At 39.5% G+C, this 19,893-nt stretch overlaps 1 protein-coding gene across 1 annotated transcript in view; it reads right to left on the bottom strand.

Moving 5' to 3' along the window:
* Positions 1 to 6,525: 6,525 nt before the first annotated feature.
* LOC108901166 (one cut domain family member 2-like) overlaps positions 6,526 to 19,893 on the bottom strand; it is a 44,359-nt gene continuing 30,991 nt past the window's right edge. Inside the window, exon 2 of the mRNA XM_051072761.1 lies at positions 6,526 to 18,966. Within this exon, the coding sequence (XP_050928718.1) occupies positions 18,677 to 18,966 (290 nt within the window). The 3' untranslated portion in view covers positions 6,526 to 18,676. The remainder of the gene's footprint in view (positions 18,967 to 19,893) is intronic.

Genomic DNA, 19,893 nt, shown 5'->3' with positions numbered 1-19,893 from the left:
AAGTAGCACAGATTTGTCAAAAAATATATATATGTGGAGCGTCGAAGAACAGTTTAGTTTCATGTTGGTAAGAGTTTGACTTCTGTCTGCCGAAGCCTCGGTGCAGTTACATAGGTTGAGATAAAGAATGTTTTATGTTTATTTGGTTGCTGCAGGTCCAGAAAATGTCTCAAAGGTCGCTGGTTTGATCCCACCTGCTGTCCTGTCTTTTCGGGGTGAGACTCCCTGATAATGTGTAAATGTCAAAGTGAAACTTAAACCCTTCTCACAGGCGGCAACCTGACCTCTGATCTCTGACCCTGTTCCCCTCCTCTACTGTTTGCTGTTCTGTTATGCCATGACAATGTGCCTTTTACACTGGCTAACTAGAAATACTGGACTTGTGCTTTATGTAAGTTTTTATATGTGCGTAACCAAAATTGCTGACAGGAAAAATCCACCCTGAAATCTGACATTTGTACATGTTCCTGCTGTGATATGGGCCATTGACAGCTCCTTCCTCATGTTTAAAACTCAGAATTGCTAATCCGCTAACTACGTAGAGGCTGAGCTAGTGAGCTAAGTAGCGCTTAAGCTTCAGCTGCTCACTTTTTAACAGATGCATTGTGGTTCATGACTTCTGTAAACAACAAAAAGGTGTCAAAATTATTACTAAACTGACATTACTAGATAAAATATCCAGTATTAAGCTAATATAGTAAACAAGCTAATTAACTGAGTGGCTGCTACAAATAGCTAATTAGGGTATTTATACACCGTGACTACAAAGCCACAGCTACACGGGTATTATCCTCTACGTTCTTAAAAAAATCTCAGACTGTCAAAATGTGTTGTCCAATCAGAAGCGGTTCGAATAGGCTAACAACAGCTGCGAGAATGAACAGTGACTTTGCTAGCTTACTGATTGGCATGCTACAGCAGCTAGTTAGCTCACTAGCTAATTTGTTTAAGCGTCAACTCTTTCCAATCCTTTTCACCGAATGGGGCGCTGATTCTGTAAAAGTCTGGACCCTCAAACCTGTAATATATCTCTGATTCAAGTATTTACCGTCAGTGGAGTTTCACTTTAGGAGGAGCTTGTCATTCTCTGCCTTTTTCCAGTCAGTACAGTGCACATAAAACCAGTGGCTGGATACTGGTGCTTTCGGACATGGACGCCATTGATTACCAATGACAAGCTGCCATGTTGGAAGATGGATGCTAAAATTCAGAAAGTCTTTTTCTCTTGTGTAGCTTCATTTGACCTCCGACCAGGAAAAAAAAATCCCACTTTTATATTTTGTCCGTCCTCCAACATGGCCGCACATCGTGTCCGTTGGTGATCTCCTACAATGCTTGCGTGAGTCATACAGTGTCTCGGTTGGTACATTTTTCTGCTTCCACTGTGTATGCATACAGACTCGATTTGCACTTTACAACATATTCTTGTTCAGCGTTACTCTGCTTTCAGTGCTCTTCCACAGTTTCTAAAGGGATGATTTGGTTTTGGAGGTTTGACGAACGAAAGATTAAGGGATTTTCTACTTCTAGCCTCCCTGTTATACAGCACCTTCAAACTGTGCATCGATAAATAAGACTGAAGTAGAAAATTCTCTAAAAACCAAACTATCACTTTAACGCAACTCTGTAAAAACTGGAAAAAGTCAGACTTGGCCAGAAATTCAAAACACAGCAGGAAGACGTTCAAACGTCTGCGATGGCTGGATTTTCCCTCCACAAACATGTTTTCTAATTTATTTTTAATTATCCTCAGTGTGTTAGGAGTTTTTTCCTGCTGCGGTTTGTGTGTGTGTTTAGCTGAAAGTGCATTGTGCGACGCTTACGTTATGTATATACTATAACAAAAGACGCTACAGCTTCGTTGCAGCTCCGGCGTATTTTGGATCGTTTGGATTTATTTATTTTTGTTTTGTTTTGTTTGTGTTACACAGCACACAAACCATCTGTCTCCACTGTTGAGACATGTTTTTTTTTTTAAATAATTGAGAGACATGATACTAACAGTGCGATTACACCTTACGACGAGTCTTCCTCCAAAATAAAATACAATGAAAAGAAAACAACAACTGGCTACTAAGAGTTTGTTTGGCTTCTTTTTGTGAGATTTCCCATCTTTCATCCCTCCGTTTTTATATTTTCTTTTCCTTCCCCTCCTGTCATCACTGGTTTTCTCTTTCTATCCCTTTTTTCCTATTCTATCCCTTTGTTTTTCACTTCTTTCGTCCTCTTTCCCTCCCCCTTTTTTCCATCTTTCCCTCCCATAATTCTCCCACTTCTTCCTTTTACCTCCCTCCCTCCCTTTGCATCTCTCCCTCTCTCCCTCCTTGCTTGCAATCCTCCTCTCCCCCTTTCACCACTCTTATCTTTTCCAATCTTCTCTCCTCCCCTCCTCCTCATCTTTCCACCTCCTTCCCCGTCCCTCCATCCTCTCCCCCGTTTTTCCCCCCTTTTTCCAATCTTTTCCTCATCTTCCAGCTCCGTCCTCCCCCCCCTCCTCACCCTCCCATGCACACCTTTCCCATTCATTCCTATCCTCCCTCATCTCTCCTCCCCCTCCCTCCCTCCCTCCATCTTTTTTTTCCCAGCAGTCCCCTGCGGTGTTGCAATCACCTCTGCTGCTGTTGATTAAGCTGAGAGAGATTGGCTGTCCACGACCCAATAACCCCTGAGGGCGCCAGGCAGGGTGCCTCCCCCCTTTTCTCCCCCCTCCCCCTCATCTGAGCCAGCTACAATTCCTCCTTTCATTTCAGTTTTTTCTTTTACTCCTCACCTTTTCTCCTGTCCTCCTCCCTGACCTCCTTTTTCATCCCTCCTCTTTCTTCTCATCCATCCATATCTTGTTTTCTTTTTCCTGAGATATTGTATCTTGTCTTAAAATCTCCTTTTTTATCTTCTGTTGTCTCCCAACACCCCAGAGCTGTACTTAAACGCCTCCTGTGTAGACTCTGGATGTTCCCAACACAAAACTTCTCTGACAATTAACTGGAAATCAGAATTTAAATGAGTCTTAAAGTCAGTCACTCAGAATATTAAGCACAATTTATCTGATATGGTTAAATATTGTCTAAACATGTATAACGTGTGTATTTAAGAGCAATTTGAAACTATCAATTACATCCTTAAGGAACCAAATTTAAAAATTTTAAATGCTGCTGCTAACATTAGCGATGCTAATCGTGAAGTCGACCAATAATGGACTAATTGTGCTCATCCCTACCCTGAGCGTAAGATGGACTACGTTGGTTGCCACAAAATCTCATATAGACATTCATGGTCCCCAGAGGATGAATCCTACTGACTTTGGTGATCCCTGGACTTATCCTCTAGCGCCACAGTGAGGTGAATAAAATAATAATAATTAGATAATTAGACCATTTCTGCTGCTGAGTAGTGAAGGTTTAGCCGACTAATCTCACACACCCCTGGTCTTTCTTTTTTTTTTTTTTTAAATAAACCTCATGTTCGAAGTCTGAACAGGCCATGTTTCCTCTTCTGTCTTGCCTTTCTATTTCTTTCTGTTTCCTCTTGTCTGCCCTCCATTCTGACTCCTATCTTTCTTCTTCCTCTCTCTTTTCAACACCCAAATTGTTCTCCTTTAATTCTGAAATCTTTTTCTGTCGGTCCAGCAGCTCTAGGGAGGAGGGTGGAGGGTTGTTCAGGATGAAGGTGTATGTGTGTGAGTGTGTGTTGTGGTGACTGCAGGCTGCTAGTAATTGAAAAGCCGGGACTCGAGCGCCTGCAACCCCTGTGACCTCCTATTTAGAGAACGACCATTGATTTCTACAGAGAAAGAGAGAGAGGGGGGAGCAAAGTAAGAGAGAAATTGGAAAAAATTTGGGAGACGAGAAAAGAGGGAGAAAGACAACAGGGAAGGAAGAAGAAAAGAAAAGGTAGATAAAAATGGGTGGATGAAAGGAGGAGAAAGAAGGAAGGATGGAGACAAAGAAAAGAAGACAAACAGAGGAAGGGACAAAAGGAAATAAAGTTAAAAAAAAAAAAAAGAAATAAAAATTTTCACTTTGTTGTATTTAACTCAACTTTTCCAGCGAAGTCTAATAACTTTTTTTGTGATATTTATCTATATATAATGATATAAAATATAACTTTTTTCTGTATTTTTGGTGTAACTTGTAACACACACAACATTTCTAGGATGTCTCCTGACTCCACCAAAATGCACAGACTTATTTGATTGGATGTCTATGGGCCAATCACAGCAGTCCACATCATCTAAAGTCGACTGCAGTAGAGCCACACCCCCTTTTTTCAGGAAACTAGTCCAACCGTGGAGACAGGAAGTGTAAGGTATATTTTAATTTATTTATCATATTGTAGAAGTACATAACTTGTGTCTAAATTATGTTTAAAGTAAACATGAGATGTATTAGTTAAACATGTTAACATTTAATGTGAAAGAGTTGTAGGTTTACGCAGGATTTTTTCAAACAGATCCGTCCATTGGAATGGTGGTGCAGGGGTGACGTATTTTTGTAGCCCGGAGGTTAGCATCACTCTGGATCCCTCAACAAAAAGCCAAGGGGGTTTTTTCATTGGCCTCTGGATTACTGCAGAAAATAAACTCTGTGACCAACAAAAGTTTATGATACTTAAATGTTTTGTTCAGCATGAAACCCTAAATCCAATCTCCAGAGGTAAAAAGCTAATATTAGGCAATAAACCAACTACACAGCTTGTGTTAAAACCACAGACCTTATTTCAGACATTTAACCAAAAACACATTGACTCTGGGACGAGGGAACAGGAAGCGCTAACATGCTAACTTACTTCCTGGTTTTAGGACTCATTCCTGCACCACTCTACAGTCAGAAATCCACCATTATAACATCTTTTTTGGAACATAACTGGGCTCCGAACGGGTTAATATGAAGGCAGCAGTGATACAAACACAACAGCCTGCAGGGTTGAATCAGCTCTTGTCTGATGGTGTCAAAAAACATGTTTAAATCTGTGCAGATTTATTCGTAGCAGGGAGAATAATGTGTGCTTACCACAGTAAACATTTTCCCCGCAGGCTTGTCCTGTCACTGCAGGTTAATGTTAATGTTAATGACCCTTTTTACAAACATTTAAAATCAGTCATTCTCTGGTTTCCCACGCTTTGTCCTCCTTATCAGGCGTCTGACCCGCAGGTAATAGAAAGACAATGTCACCAGATTAACAGCTACAGAATGGACCTCTGTTTCCTTGGCAACAGATAGAGGAAGAGGTAGCAGGAAGATGGGATGGAGTGATTAAAAGGGGAGAGGACGAGAACGAGGAGGAGGAGGGGGAGAAGTGACGAGGTGGATTGATGAGAGGAGATGGACGCTGGGATGATTACTCAGAGAGAAAACGGAGTAGAGAATGAGAAGAGTGACATGGAGGGAAGAAAAGAGTGAAGGGACAAGAGATGTAGAAAAAGACAAAGGAGGCGATAGAGTCATTAAAGACAGAGACGAAGAAATAGATGGATTGATGGATGGAGTGGGTAAAAAGACTGGAGGGAAAATGAGCAGGTGACAGGAAAGGCAGACGTGACTTAGAAAAGAAAGTGTGGATCACATGCTGCTAAAGGAGCCATAAGTTTTTGCGGTAGCTATGTAGCTAACGTTAGCATCAACAGCTGTTTACCTGATAGTCTAAAAGAAATGGTACGAGTTCAGCATCAAACTTCATTTCTTTGTACACATTATAGATAGAATTCCTACAGAGATATATCTTTCAGTTAAAGAGTAAGATCCTATTTGTTTAACCAGAAACATAACTATATATCACTACCAGACTCCATTCACAAAAGTAGGGATTTTACCGAGCAGAAAACAGCAGCTGCTGTAATACCACTGCCTCCATCTGTTAGTTAGTTTGTGTTATTATGTAGTACTTTTACTTAAGAGAAAGGATATGAATATGTTTTTCACCACTTAAAGTCACACAAAACACAAACACACTAACAGATGGAGGCAGTGGTATTTCAGCAGCTCCTGTGTTCTGCTCGGTAAAATTACTGTTTTTGTCAATGGAGTCTGGTGCTGCACTGATTCCAAAGATTTTTGTCCCTAAAAACCATCTACACCAAAAAACATGGTGTAGAAAATAAGGTCCAGGTTAAAAATATCAGTTATACTTTAACTCTTGTTTTGCTTCTATCATTTCTTTTATTTGCTGCCAAATGTAGTTTTCTTGTGCAAGTTGTGAATTCTAATGCTGGCTATGTAGCGAGAGCAAAAACTTTCATATAGGAACTTTATTCATCTCTGCGGGGAAAGAAACAAGGAAAAGCCAAGAATAAATGGACATGTCGCAAAGTGGTCAGGAGGTGGTAAACAAACATGGCAGCAACCAACATTAGCCATGTAATGTATAAATAGTAAAACATGCGAAGTTGGAGCAATAATTTATATCATCCCCAGAGTGAATTTGTAAATTCCATCAAAAATCAATTAAAACCCCACAATATAAAATCGTGTAGCAAATATATGAACCTGCAGTTATTTTTGGAGTAAAGAAAACAATAACAGGAGGATCAGCTGTACATGGATAAGACCATTGTGATTTCTTTATTGATTTTTTTTCTTCTTTTATACATAGAGTGGAACAACATTAATTCTCCAAATATCTCCTTCATGTTTGATCATCGTTTTATTCCACACCACAAGATTTCAGTCACTTCTCTTTTTCTGTTCCAACCAAAAGTAAAAAATAAAAATGCATAATTTGATTTTTGATTACTGTATGACAAGAAAATGTTTTTTAAAAAAAAAACAAACAAAAAAAAAAAACGAACAAAGCAGAAAACAGAAAGGAAATAATTATTGTTTGGGGGGTAGATGAGATTTTGGTGGGAGAGTGTGTGATTTTGATTTTGGATAATTTGGTCAAAATTTATGTTTTGGGGAGAAAATTCTTTAATTAGAGTTGGCAGCCTGCTGTGAAGCCTTTAGATGCCTGCAGTGAATTAAAATGCCGACTGATTGTGATTTTATTCAAAAACTGACATCATGAATCTGCCACTTTGACCTTTGACCCCTCACTGTTGTTGCTGCTGATGTTCTAATCCAAACTGTTTTTGTTTCTGACTGATTTAATCAGCTCATAAGGTCCTGAAAGATTCAAATGATACTTTTGCAAAAGTTGTTCACTTGCACACAGAAGTAAAAATAAAAATCTTTTTACAGGGCTTCAGGGTTCTTCAGCATGTTGAAGCATGACTGATGATTATCTGAATTACACTTACATTTAGACATTAGGCTACAATAATCTGGAAGCACTTTAAAATTTATTTTAAATTATTTTTAGAAAATGTTGTGTCGTCCCAAAGCTGCAAATAATTTTTCAGCATTTAGCGCATTATTTGTACTAGAAAACTACCTAAAAATGAAAAATATCTTTTCTGCGATCTGTGCTGCAGATGTTTGTGTTTGATGCTCTGAAGCTAATCAGGGATGGAAGACATTCTTCCTTTAACTAACACTGCATGAACTAATGCAAACACAAAATACTGAAATACTTCTTTTGGCCTTTGGTCAAAAACTTGTGAACACCGATACACGAGTTTGTACAGTTTCTGAGGGTTATTTGTGATTTTTCTCTGTTCTTTTGGTTGGATGCTGAGGTAACGTGAATCCAGATAAGAAAAACATTTGTTTGTTATTTCATCTTTACTTCGGTTTTGTTCATTAGCCCATTTGTTCTCTCACTCTTGTGTTGTTCAAAGATAGGTATTGTTTTATGCCCCCTAGTGGCTAAAATGTTCTACTTTTGAGCACAATAATATGATTAAACCCTTGGAGTATAATTTATATGTCCAACATAGACTGGAATCAGCTACCCTTTCCTTCACCTACAGTTCCTCTAATTCAGAGTAAGGACTTTGTGTATCTTTTTGTTTGGACAGTAAAATGTCCGATAAACAAAAATGCCTCGAAAATGTTTCTGTTTGGGATTTTCAGGTTTGGGAGATGGTATATACAGGAGTGAACCTTGCTGATTGAATGTGCAAAAATAAAATACCACAAGGTGGCAGTCGAGCGCCTGTTAATACAGTCAAACCTGTCCTGTGCATCGTGTCGAAATTCCAAAAGTCCAAATTCACTGAAGTGTTTTTTTTTTTTTGCAAACGTCAACTCTGTGGAAAACGTCCTGGTAAGTTAATGGGTTTTATATCAACAGGTCAAAGGTCATACTAATGCAAGATACAACACAAAGTTTTGTGGTGTAGCTTACAGTATCTGAAATGAAATGAGTGGGTACTAATAATAAGGTTAATAATAAGAATCACAATGCATTACACAGCTAGCTAATTGTAAATATACTCATGCATAAAATCTGGGCTATAGCACTGCTGTAATGGTAATGTAACTGTGATGCTAGGAAATTAAACACAGGAGAGAAAGGACACCAAAGGAAGGGTTTTTTAAAAATGATGCATAAAAATCGATTGAAATGTGGTTGGACTTAAAACAAAATCGATGGATCAAAGAAGCCGGTATTATTCTGGGCTGAAACAAGTAAATTCTGGCAACGTTCCAACAATGTTCCCAATCCCAAAAATATCCACAAGAGGGCACAGTGACCCCTTGAAAAGCAAAAATAAGATTTTAAATCATGAATCCCTCAGTCCTCGGCAGATGGGACCGAGAGAAAACAGTAATACATTAATAAGAAATAGAGCATAGAAGAAGACAAGCATTTTTCATTTTTGGTTTTAGCGCACCTTTTTAACTATTACAAAAAAAACCAACTTAAAAATGTATAAAGCTTTTTTCCCCACATCGGTTTCATTTTTAAGTTACAGTTACCAAAAAAACAAACCAAAAAAAAAAAAAAAGGAAGAAGAGCAAGTGAATAATTTATGACATACACTATTATAACATCATCCTACCACTAGTGTCTATGAGGTATATCTGCAACAGTTCGGTAAAGAGAGCACGGTCTGCGCACAAGGCTCACAAGTTTGTCTCCATGTTTTTTTCACCATTTAAAGCTTTGCAACCATTTGAGGAAAGAGAAGAAGAAGAGGGCAGTAAAAGGGAACAAGCTGCGTTTCCACCAAAGCTGGGTTCACAAATTTATATGTTGTAAAACTGTCTTTGTTTTCTGTACATGACAACCACTTAAGAGCCCAACAGAATGAACTATCACTTGTGGCAGCAGAGGGCGCCATTGCTCAGCAAAGTTACATTTTGTTGCTTTAATAGTGACGCCAAGAAAACAAAGCTGTTCTGAAAAACCCAGATCTTTTCAATGGAAACGCCACTCAGAAAAAAAAGAGGGAAAGAAAGAAGAGGGGATAGTAAAAGAGGGGAGTCAAACAGAACAGGAAGCCTTTGGTATTCACTCTGGATTCCTTTGTGTTGATTGCATTGCAAAGCGCCAGAGAGCAGAGAGGAAACTCAGGCCCTTGAGCTGAGTGACAGCGGCCCCGGCGCTGAGGTATTTTATTTTTCACAGGAAATAGAAAGTTTATAGCACAACAGAGAGGTCTAGACTTCGCTTTGGTTCAAGCAAGGCACTCATCCAAGGTTATCTCACACTTTGCAACAAAAGCGCTATCGTCTACGTCTTTGTTTTCAAAGCGGCCCGCTTACGGAAAAGCAAAGTGTGACAGCATAAGTCTGAAAACTGGCTAAACCCCTTTACTCTAAGAAGCGGTAGATTTGTTCCTCCACCATTTGGCTTCCCTGGTTGATTTTAAAGCCCAAAGCTTCTATGTAGGGAAGCAAAATAGCATAGTTGGATGTATAGATCCCAGATGCTGTATTGCTGCTGTTATGGAAAAAACAATTTTGCTGTTTAATTAATTGAATCAAAATGATTATACAGACAATTACATTTTAAGGTAATGTGACTCCTCAACCATATGTAGTTCTTGTCCTTCATGTTCCTTTGGTTGTCCAACCAGGTGTAGGTGATCAGTGTGATGGAGTATTTTAGTGTCATTATCTATCTTAAGGTTTGTGTTTTTGGTCTTGTGGATGAAGTAGGGCAGAACCAACCACTAAGACTTTGTCCATTTGTCCGTAGGTTAGAATACGTCCTTTGAGCAGCGTCAGTGGTTCTTCTTTCAATTTGACTTTACATATGAGGATCACAAGTAGTTCATTAGGGTTTCCTGTTCCTCAGACACCGTCATTCTTGCATCATTCTGGTTGCTGTGCAGCACAAAGTTGGTGACAACTAGCCACCCAATTACCGTTGGAATGTTATGGGAAATAAAAATAGCCCATTTCTGGTGTCAGGATCACTAAACTCCAGCTACCTTCATGGATCTGCAGCTTTTAATATTCCAATGCAAAAAAGGTTTTTTGGGATATTTTGGTCTAAAGGTCTTATTATGCTTCACTATATAATAGTTCTTTTGGAGCATACTAAGGCCTTTAATCTTAAGTTTTATTCATGCGCTTTGGGGGTGTGAAAAATTACTTCTGCTCTATTACTTGTTGCCCAATGTGACAGGGTCAAATTAATTATTTCAAGGCAAATTGTCCATACTCTTGATTAAACGCTCTAGATCAATGTATCTACAGTATTATCTACGTGTTTTTCTGCCTGTGCTCCCTGATAATTCAGCATCCAACCTGACCCCACCCTACACCTGCCTCTTCCCCCTTGACACTTATTCTTTTTGAGGAGAAAAGACAAACGTGAGGGCCAAGAAAGACAGAAGGGAAATAGGGGAAAGAGAGAGAGAAAAAGAAACAGCTGAAAAGAGGAGAAAATGTGGCATCATCAATAAGAAGCGAAAGCACAGAAGTATGGAGCTGAGCGCAGACCGTACTGAAGAGGAAAAAAATCTTTGGTTTCTTTGGTTTCATCAACACGATTAAAAGGACAAATGGAAAGTCAGTGAGGTAGCCTCTCTGGTTCTCACTACTGAAATAGAAAGTTTTTTTTTCTTTTTACACACTCACAAAGTCAGTCTTGGAAGCAGCTAGCTTTAAGGGACTCTTCAGATTTCCTTCCTAACGAGTGAAACAAGTCGGTGTGTTTGCATTCACGCAGTCACCGAAATCCTGATAACAGGGCAGGTGTTTTAATTGTAGAGCTGGTGTGTGTTAACATCACATCATGTTTACGATAACCTGGATAAGCTCTTATCCTGATGCAGAGAATCTTGGAAAAAAAAATGTGGGTAATCTAAAAAACAGTTTTTACAGACTCTTGAAGAGGACAAGAGTATGTTTTGTTTAGACCACCAAATAACTTAATAGTTAGATAAAATTGTAAACAAGCATTTTCTCTTTATCACAGTGTAATTATGAGATGGTCATCAAAGCGTTCTTAACAACTTGTTGGGTTATACGGAGTGTACAATGTGAAAACTATCCAGATTGTGCACCAGAAACTTTTAGAGCAGCATTACGTCCTGTTTTAGCTTGAATGCAAAAATGAATTTGAACCCTGACAGAAATACTAGATTAGAAAAGAGAAAATACCCTTGTTTTGTAATGAACTCAATGGCCCTAATTCCTGGCCATATCCTTCTGTTTTATGTGTTACCATGTAGGGTATGGTGTCCCATTTCGTCTAGGGATTGAGGGGTAGGGGTCAACGAAGAATTTTCAGAGTGGCAGGAGAAAATTCTCAAAATGCTTTGCAAAATGAGTAACAAGTGGTGTTCCATTTCCTAGGTTAAGATTTCAACTCTGAATGCCCACTACCCAGGCAAGGGCACTCCAAAACTCAGGGTAGGTCCAACTGGGAGAATTGAGATGGGGCCTATACAATGCAACCAGGATCAATAGATAATGTAATAAAGTGACTGAACGTGTAATTTTAAATTTAGCATTAAGTTACTCTTTAAAGTTTCTGGTGCACATACCCCCTTAGAGGCATCTTTTATCTTTTAATTTATCATGAAATAAAATGATCTCTAACCACATCCTCTTTAGCATTCCATAGATGTTATAAGAGCATTTCTGATGTTGTTTAATTTAGTTATGTCTAAGTTTGAGACATGACATGCAGTTTGATTCTAATAGGGGATCAGAAAATGCTTTCACACACATATACATTGTATATCATATGTAATTTTGTAAGTAAATGTACGAGTAAGACCTTAACCAGGGTACGAGCTGCGTGGATGTAAACACACACAGTTTATTGGCCTCTCAAGGATTCCAGTTATCTTTGGTGAGTCAGTTTATATCAGCGTGTGGCCCTTACTTCACCTGATCAAGTGTCACTAGAACATCAGTCTGAAATTCATTGCTTGTTCAACAATGGTCAGCAGGATGCAAAAACAAAAAGAAAATTAAAAACAAAAACAAAATAACCATTAGCCGTAAAAATCACAAGGAGGAAAAGAAAAACAGATGCAGTGCTCATCATTCGGTCAGCAATTATTTGTCATAAAGAGATTGTTTTCATTTTCAAATAAAGAAAAATCATTACCAGGACAAAAAAACTAGATTGGCTAAAGAGTGAGAGCAAGTGTTGACATTCAGAAGTAACGCAACTCTAATCTGACATTCCTACATTGTTCTGTCATTAAGTCTAAACATTCATAACACAACATTTCATTTGCTTTTTAAAGTAAAGCTAACTAAGAATAAATTAAAAGGCCTGGCATAAGCACTGCATCTTTGATGCAACTAACATTCTTAAATACTCATAAATATTCATCAAAAAAATTACATCTAATTAAATAACATTAAATTATTATCAGGTACAAAACTAGTGTGTTCTAAAACACCTCATAAATAAATACATCATTGAACAGAAAGAAAAGGGAACATACAATGTAAACTTTGGCAAAGCTAATCATCATCAAGGGAAAGGGTTCAGAGGGAGATTTGGCAACAAAATTTGTTCGCTTAAATTAACTCACAATTAAAAAGAAAACATAAATTACATTAAATAAAAAAATTACATATTGCAAAAACCTAGGAAGGAACATAGTGGTAGTATTAGTTGACACATAAGTATTGGCAAATAATTTTTAAGTACTCAAAAGCAAACAAGCAATGAAAACCTCTTTGGGACCGTTTTTGGTTTCATATCCCCCCTCCCCCTTTTTTTTCTTTTTCTTATTTGGTTTGGCAGGTTTAGCCTGTGTTGCATACAGACAGAACTGCAAGTGGGAATGGAAAATGGCCTCCACCCACTGAGCCCAAGGCCACGCCCCTCCATTGGGCACGGTCAGCAGGATGGGAGGGTCAAGTGGGTGGAAGATTTCTTTGGACTAGAAGCTTTACATACAGAAAGAGAGAGAAAACTAAGGATAAAGCTATTTGACCGATATTTTAGCAGTTTCTCTCAGCGGGTGTTGACTTAGTGTTTTTTGGTTTTGGTTCATTATTGTTGTTGTATATATGGAGCAGCAGCGTAGTTCCTCCCTCCTAAAGAAGAAGCTAATGTGGATTTGTTAGCTATGGACAGTTATCGCATCAGTTTCTCTGTGAGGCTCCTCCTCCAGCATGGCAACGTGGACTATAACAAACTGTGGTGTCGTGATAGATTTTTTTTTTTTTTCAAAACTTTTCCACCCAAACGAGCAGTGCTTCTTTTTGTTAGCCTCAACTGAACAGACTTGGATTGTCCCCAGTCTAGGAATTGTTTGTACCCCAGTAAAACTAAATATTTAAAGGAGCTATTTGTAAGTTTTCTCTGCCATCTAATGTTGTTTCTTTCCTGGAGAATGTGGTGGTCACTTGCCAAGAGCTTCGACCACTGTTTATAATACAAGTGGTTAGAAACACCCTCTGAGCAGTGCTACTTTTTCAGGGCAGTCTAGATGCTACAGTGAGCTGCTATCGGAAAGTAATGAGACAGGTCAACCAGGCCACGGCTGGCTTGTTAGAATGCTAATCACAGTATAAGAAAGGAAGTGTTCAAACTAGAGCATAAACATTGGAGTTGCTCTCCACCACTGGAGACAGCTCTTAGCAAGTAGACTGGTTAGTAAACACTTAATGTTAATGCTAACATTGGCTATGTGGTGATAGCAAAACTTACATATAGCACCTTTAATGACATAGTGGGTAAACAATCCAAATCCAGAGTCTCTCTGATTCAGCTGGTTTCCACTAGATTTGGGGTGAAAAGAGAAAATTCAGAGACGGCGAGTTAAGCAACACAGTGAGTGATTTGATGTAAAAGAAACTGATTGATCTAGATTACAGATCCAGGATCCATTCTACACTATTGAATGGGTATGGAGAAAAGGTGTCAGTGTGCTACTGTTTGTACAGCAGAAAATCTTTGGTATGTACTGTACGTTTCACATAGCATTACATTTTCACTCTCTCCGCAGTAGGAAGCTCGCCGGACAACAGCAAGCTTAACGTGGGTGGAAGCAAAAATGAAGATGGAAGCATCTGGGTAATGGTCAACAACTAGTTGACGCACCAAGCTGCTTTTGGCTGAAATTCATCAAACCATATGAACATGAAGCAGATAAAAAATAATAAACCACTGTATTGTCACTGTACTGTTGTCTGGCAGCTTTTGTTACTACAGCCGGAGAGTGTTGGAGGTAGACTTTGTCCTGTGGAGCAGGCAATGACTTGTGGCCAAAAAAAAACAACAACAGCCATCTGAGAACCTTTCAATTTTACGAAACTCACAAATGTTTTACTCTTTCTGAGCAACAGAAGTTTATGAAAACGTGGGGTCGTGGTTAAGTTTGCGAATGTGAAGGATGACTGCATGTGTTGATGCCATGCTGGAGGAACAATCCATTAAAATATCAGATGCTTTAGACATTTTAGCTTTGAAAGGTGGTGCAGTGTACAGGGAAACTAAGCTAGATAGTTGCTAGGTAGCTAACTAGCTAGCAAGCTACCTAGCAATATACTAGCTATCCTGAAAGATACAGTCAATCATCACCCTGGCTGAGTTTATCAGTTTTAACAAAGGTAAAAGGGTGAAAGAAATGCTACTAGCTTGAAAGAACAAACAAGCTTGATTTACCCTTCATGCTAACATAGCAAGCTTTATGTAAAACTGATGTAGTGGAATAAAACCCACAGCACACCGCTCTCAGCATGGATGCACATCATGTATGAACATGCTGGTTAGCCAAGGTTGAGATTTTTCTTTTCGGGGGGAGGAGAGCTGCTACTGGAGTTAACGGTGAATCTTTGGTTTGTTAGCTGATGAGGTTTCTGTTGTTCTCTTAACCATTTTTTTTACTTTGAAAAACTGCATAGGCACACGTTAAAGACACTCTTCAACCGTGAGAGACACATTAATGTTCTGCCTTTTTTGGGGGGTCGGAGGGAAGAAAATTGTCGGACGACATCCTCCGTCCATTCCTTCCCTCCTTCCCGTGTGGTTTTACCCTTTTCAGTCCCCAACTTGCTTCCCCTTAAAGATGGCCTGACGCAACATCAGGCAGAACAAAGCTACTCCTCCACTCCCATGATGTCATCCGTCCTTCGATCCTCCCTCCTCCTCATCGTCGTCACCCTCCATCCTTGACATCGTCACCTCCACTCTTTTTTTTTGTTGTTTTTTTTTTCTTTTTTTTGGTAATAATTCTCTTCCATCTTCAGTTCGTTTTTTCTGTTTGTTGGAACAGTTAGGTGCAGAAAAAGGTTTTCTTTGGTTTCGATTTGTCAATAAATAGAAAAAGTCTCAAGTGTCCATTTTTTTTATTTTAAATCGTTCTTAAAGCCTTTGGCTTGCCTCTAACCAGGCCGGGACTCAGCCTGGGTTTCTAAGGAGCAGGGGCTGCTGACTGACGCCTTTCCTTTGGTTTTGTTTCTTTTTTTGGTTTGATAGCTTGAGTGAGATGATGATTGATGAGGCGATTGTGTATGGTAAAGGTTGTTAAAACCGAGTAGGAGGTGGTGGCGGTTGAGGTCTTTTGGGTTCATTAGTATTTACATCATGTTTAAAGGCTGTACAGTGTGACGTATCAAACTAATATCAATGGGTGGGGTTTGGTTGCGAGGGATGCTTGGTAAGGACACAAAGGCAGGAGTCCACCTGTCTGTCTGCTGCCCATCCTCTTTACCAAGCATCTGACTCTCCCACGCTGCAAACAAATTCCATCTTGAGTTTCATCTTGAGTTTTGTCTGAAAGTCTCACAGTTTGAAGACTTGATCAAAATGATTTCTTTGCAGCGTTAAGACCTGTCCTCTTGTTTTCCAGCCCACTGACCCTGAAGAGACGGACTTGCCAGGCATCGTCTTTAGATTGTCCTCTTTAACTATTACAAAGGCCCTGATCTGCCTGAACAGCCCGTCCTTCGCAGGTTCAGATTGGTCACTGGTTCTGCTGTTGTGTTGTATCAGTGAATGCGATGGGAGTTTGTGGTTTGTGTGTTTTTGGGAGATCTCTGATGGCAGCTGGGGTCCTCCAAAAAGCATCTTAGTTCTACAGCTGGATTTACACCAAAAGGTTAAATCTGAACCAATTTTGGATAACCACAAATTCTGGACGTGGCCTCTGGAAGATTTTGTTGATCTTGAAAGATTATGTTGGAAGCAGAACCTTTTCAAATGCTTGGTTAGGGATTACTGACTTTCTTTGAATGTTGTGTTTGTTGTATGCCCAAGACATTCATATTTCTCAATTAATTTCCTGATTTTTACACCCATCTGAAAAGGGTAATTCACAGATATAGCCTTTTGTTTTTGAGTAAATCCAGGCTGCATTTGGTGCTTTTCTCTTTAACTTTGTGCATTGAAATCATGCCTTCAGATTTCGAATCTAGCACATTTTGGACTAAAGACTTGTCTCAAATTGTTTAAAAAAAATGTCATCAAACAGCACCAGTTTCCAGAAATGAAAATAAATAGCGTCCTTGTTCTAATTGAGAACAAAGATTGTGCTAATGCTAAAATGCTAGATGGAAAGCGCTGCCCTGATGGATGAGTTACCGTGGTAACACAAATAATGGGGTGGGTGAAGCCGGGGTAAACTGGAGCTTAGCTTTGGTTTAGCTGACAAAGTTTCGGTCAGGGTGGGAATTCTGGAAAACGTTTGGGAAATGACTCTTTAAAGTTGTGTTCGTTTCTGTAAAGCAAGTATGTTTGTTTGTCAACAACAGTGTATGTGAGTGTGTTTACGTGTGTGTGTTTGTGTACATTCATGCATTACAGTGTGTGATGACAGATGCCGAATGGATTTCAGCCACTATTTAGAAAAAATGGCATCCTGAGTTTTTCTAAGATGTGAAGACCACTCGGCTTGGCAGAGAGCCCCAGTTCTATTGCAAAGAAAATGTGCTTCAAGATTGTGCTCACATACGTTTCATATATTCATATATAATACACTAATACTCCACTGAATGTTAAGTATGCTGAGTAAGCTTATAATTCTACATGTCGGCTCAAATTATGAGGAACGTTGCATGTGCCCTGGTGAATGTTTGTGTATGAGTGTGTGAGTGTGTGTAGGTGTGTGTTTGTGCTTGCATATTTTGCCATTTCCTAACTTTACGAATCCTCAGTGCCCCCTTTAAAGAGTCAAATCATTTACATGTTGCTTTTTCTTTGGTAAAATTGAAGAAAAAAATTTGTCCATAAAGTCACAGAAATCTCTTTGTTTTGTTGAAGTATTTTGATTAAGTTTTGTCTTTGCTTAAGTAATAACAATCCACCTAGATAATATATATTTCATAAATCAATTTCAGATATATTTTTCCTTTTTAAAATTCTAAAAAGAACATTTTTGGAAGACAACTCTTCAATTCTGATCTAAGGGGGAAAACAGACTGTGATTTTTCAGTTACTGTTTGTAAAGCAGTTAAAGATGGAGACTGCAGAGCCAAAGTAACAGCTGTTGGACTGACATGATCAGTTTCTTATGCAAAACAGTCCAATCTTCACACAAGGACCATGGGCTTTTCTTGTCCTTCCAAGCCAGTGATGCATGTGTTTAGATTATTTCATCAAAAGACTATTCTAAGGACAGGAGTGAATTTTGATCCTCAATCATGGTGTAGTTTCTCTTTACCAAAAAATCTCTTTTTGTCACCTTGTATGTCTTTGGTTTGGTTAAAAAAAGGGGATTTCCTCCACAGTCTGACTTCACCATTGGCTGCACAAACTGACCAAAAAAAATACAGTTCAGCCAAGACAACTTTTAAATTTGGCTTTGCAATCTCCAACCCAACATCTGAATGAGAACTCTGCTCCAAACTGAAGCGTTGTTGCCGTCTTTGGACATTTAAGGATCAAAGTACCACAAAATGTATCATATCCCAGAGTTTCTCACACATTCTGCAGTCATAAAGCTTTCCATTGGTTTCTTGTTTGGTTGGTTCCTAGCTTATATTGCATAATAGAAAACATACATCGTCTTCTAGTCTTTGGTATTTGGGCTAGTGTGTCAGCTTATTGTCCTACAGGAGACATCAGCAGTGAAAAGTCTATGTTTCAAAAGTTTCTTTTTTTCCCCCCAGTGAGGTTTGTGTGTTTTTAAAGATGAGTTTACCCTTCAGCTTCTTTGTGGATTTGGGATGAATTTGTAAAAAGGCGGTTTGGCTACAAACAAGTCGTCGCAGTGAGCAGCCCCTCTCTCAGTTTGTCACCCTCAACAAAAGCAAAACGGACAAACAAACAAAAAAAATGTAAAAAGTTTGGTTTTCCTCCTCGCTTCGACCGGACGAAACCTCAACTCGTGCCCTCACACCCCACCATCCCTCCCCGAATCTCCACCCCAGCCTGAATCCCCCCTCCCTATCACTTCCCTCCCCTCCTCCCTCCACACCATCTATTATTATCACGCTTTGGTACAAGTGCTGGACGCTGAAGATTGGCCGCCGGGGCTGGCTCCGTCGTCTGTCCATTTGTCCAGGCTCCGACGTCGGGCGTTCATGAAGAAGTTGCTAACGGTGGTGAGTTCGAGGCCCAGCTGCTGCGAGATGGTGAGCTGCATCTCTTTGGATGGCCGTTTGTTTTCCTTGAAGATGGCCAGCAGGGTGCGCCGCTGCAGGTCGGTGAAGACCAGCCGCGACTTCTTTGGTGTGTTGTTGCGCTCCTTCGCTGTGTCCTGCTCCTTCCGTTTGCATGCTGTGAAGACGGAGGGAAAACAAAAGGGAGTAAATCACAAGTGTTAGTGTCTGTAATATTTGAACAACAGTTAAATATTGGTGAATTAAGCAGCGTCTCATATATGAAACACAAACACAAGGTCTTGTCAGATGTTTGCATTCTTGTGTACCTCTGAAACCTGTCTGTCTGTACCAATACAGTTCCGACATTTCACTGATTTGAACAGAACTGTATGAAATACAGCTCTGAAGTCTCAAAGTAATCAGTTCCATCCTTGTTCATTGATCTCTAACCAATAACACCTGTAACCTCTAATCCAAGAAAATCCCTTTGAGTGTAATAACATCTGTTTGTATATGTCTCTGTGTCTGTCTGTCTGTCTCCATACAATATATTATACAGCATGCTGTATTTATTGTACCTTTCTCTTTCCCCAACTGAACAATCCTTCACAAGGCAGAGGAATGAAGCAGGTTTGTGGCCTCACTGTGATATTTAACCAGTGGTTTAAGTGCAGCACAGTGATGGGTTGTCTTGGTGTGTGGTTGCTCTTTGTTGTTGATTTTAGCTCCATTTTATTATTTTCTTATCATTACACCCTGTCTATCTATCAGAAGCCTAAAGGGCTGTCACTATTTATTTCTACCATTTGAACAAGGGGAAAGTGTAATGATCTGTCCAACTTCATAAAATTAATAGTGTGTGAGTGCAGCATGCCAGGTCTTGATCCATGCCAAGGTTGATGTCCCAATGGTCAACATACATGGGGTGAGGATAACAGAGATACAAGACAATAGTTTTCATCTGTCAGACACCCCCTACCCACACGGCAATGGCACTCCCTGATGGCAGCGTCCTACCCCAGCAGGACAATGTGCCCACCACACCACAAAAACCTCTCAAAAATGTCTCAAGGAACATGAGAAAGAGCCCAAGGCGTCGACC

This window comes from Lates calcarifer, linkage group LG9 (genome assembly GCF_001640805.2).
Source record: "Lates calcarifer isolate ASB-BC8 linkage group LG9, TLL_Latcal_v3, whole genome shotgun sequence".
NCBI classification, from domain to species: Eukaryota; Metazoa; Chordata; class Actinopteri; family Centropomidae; genus Lates; species Lates calcarifer.
This window is presented reverse-complemented; position numbering and strand designations above follow the sequence as displayed.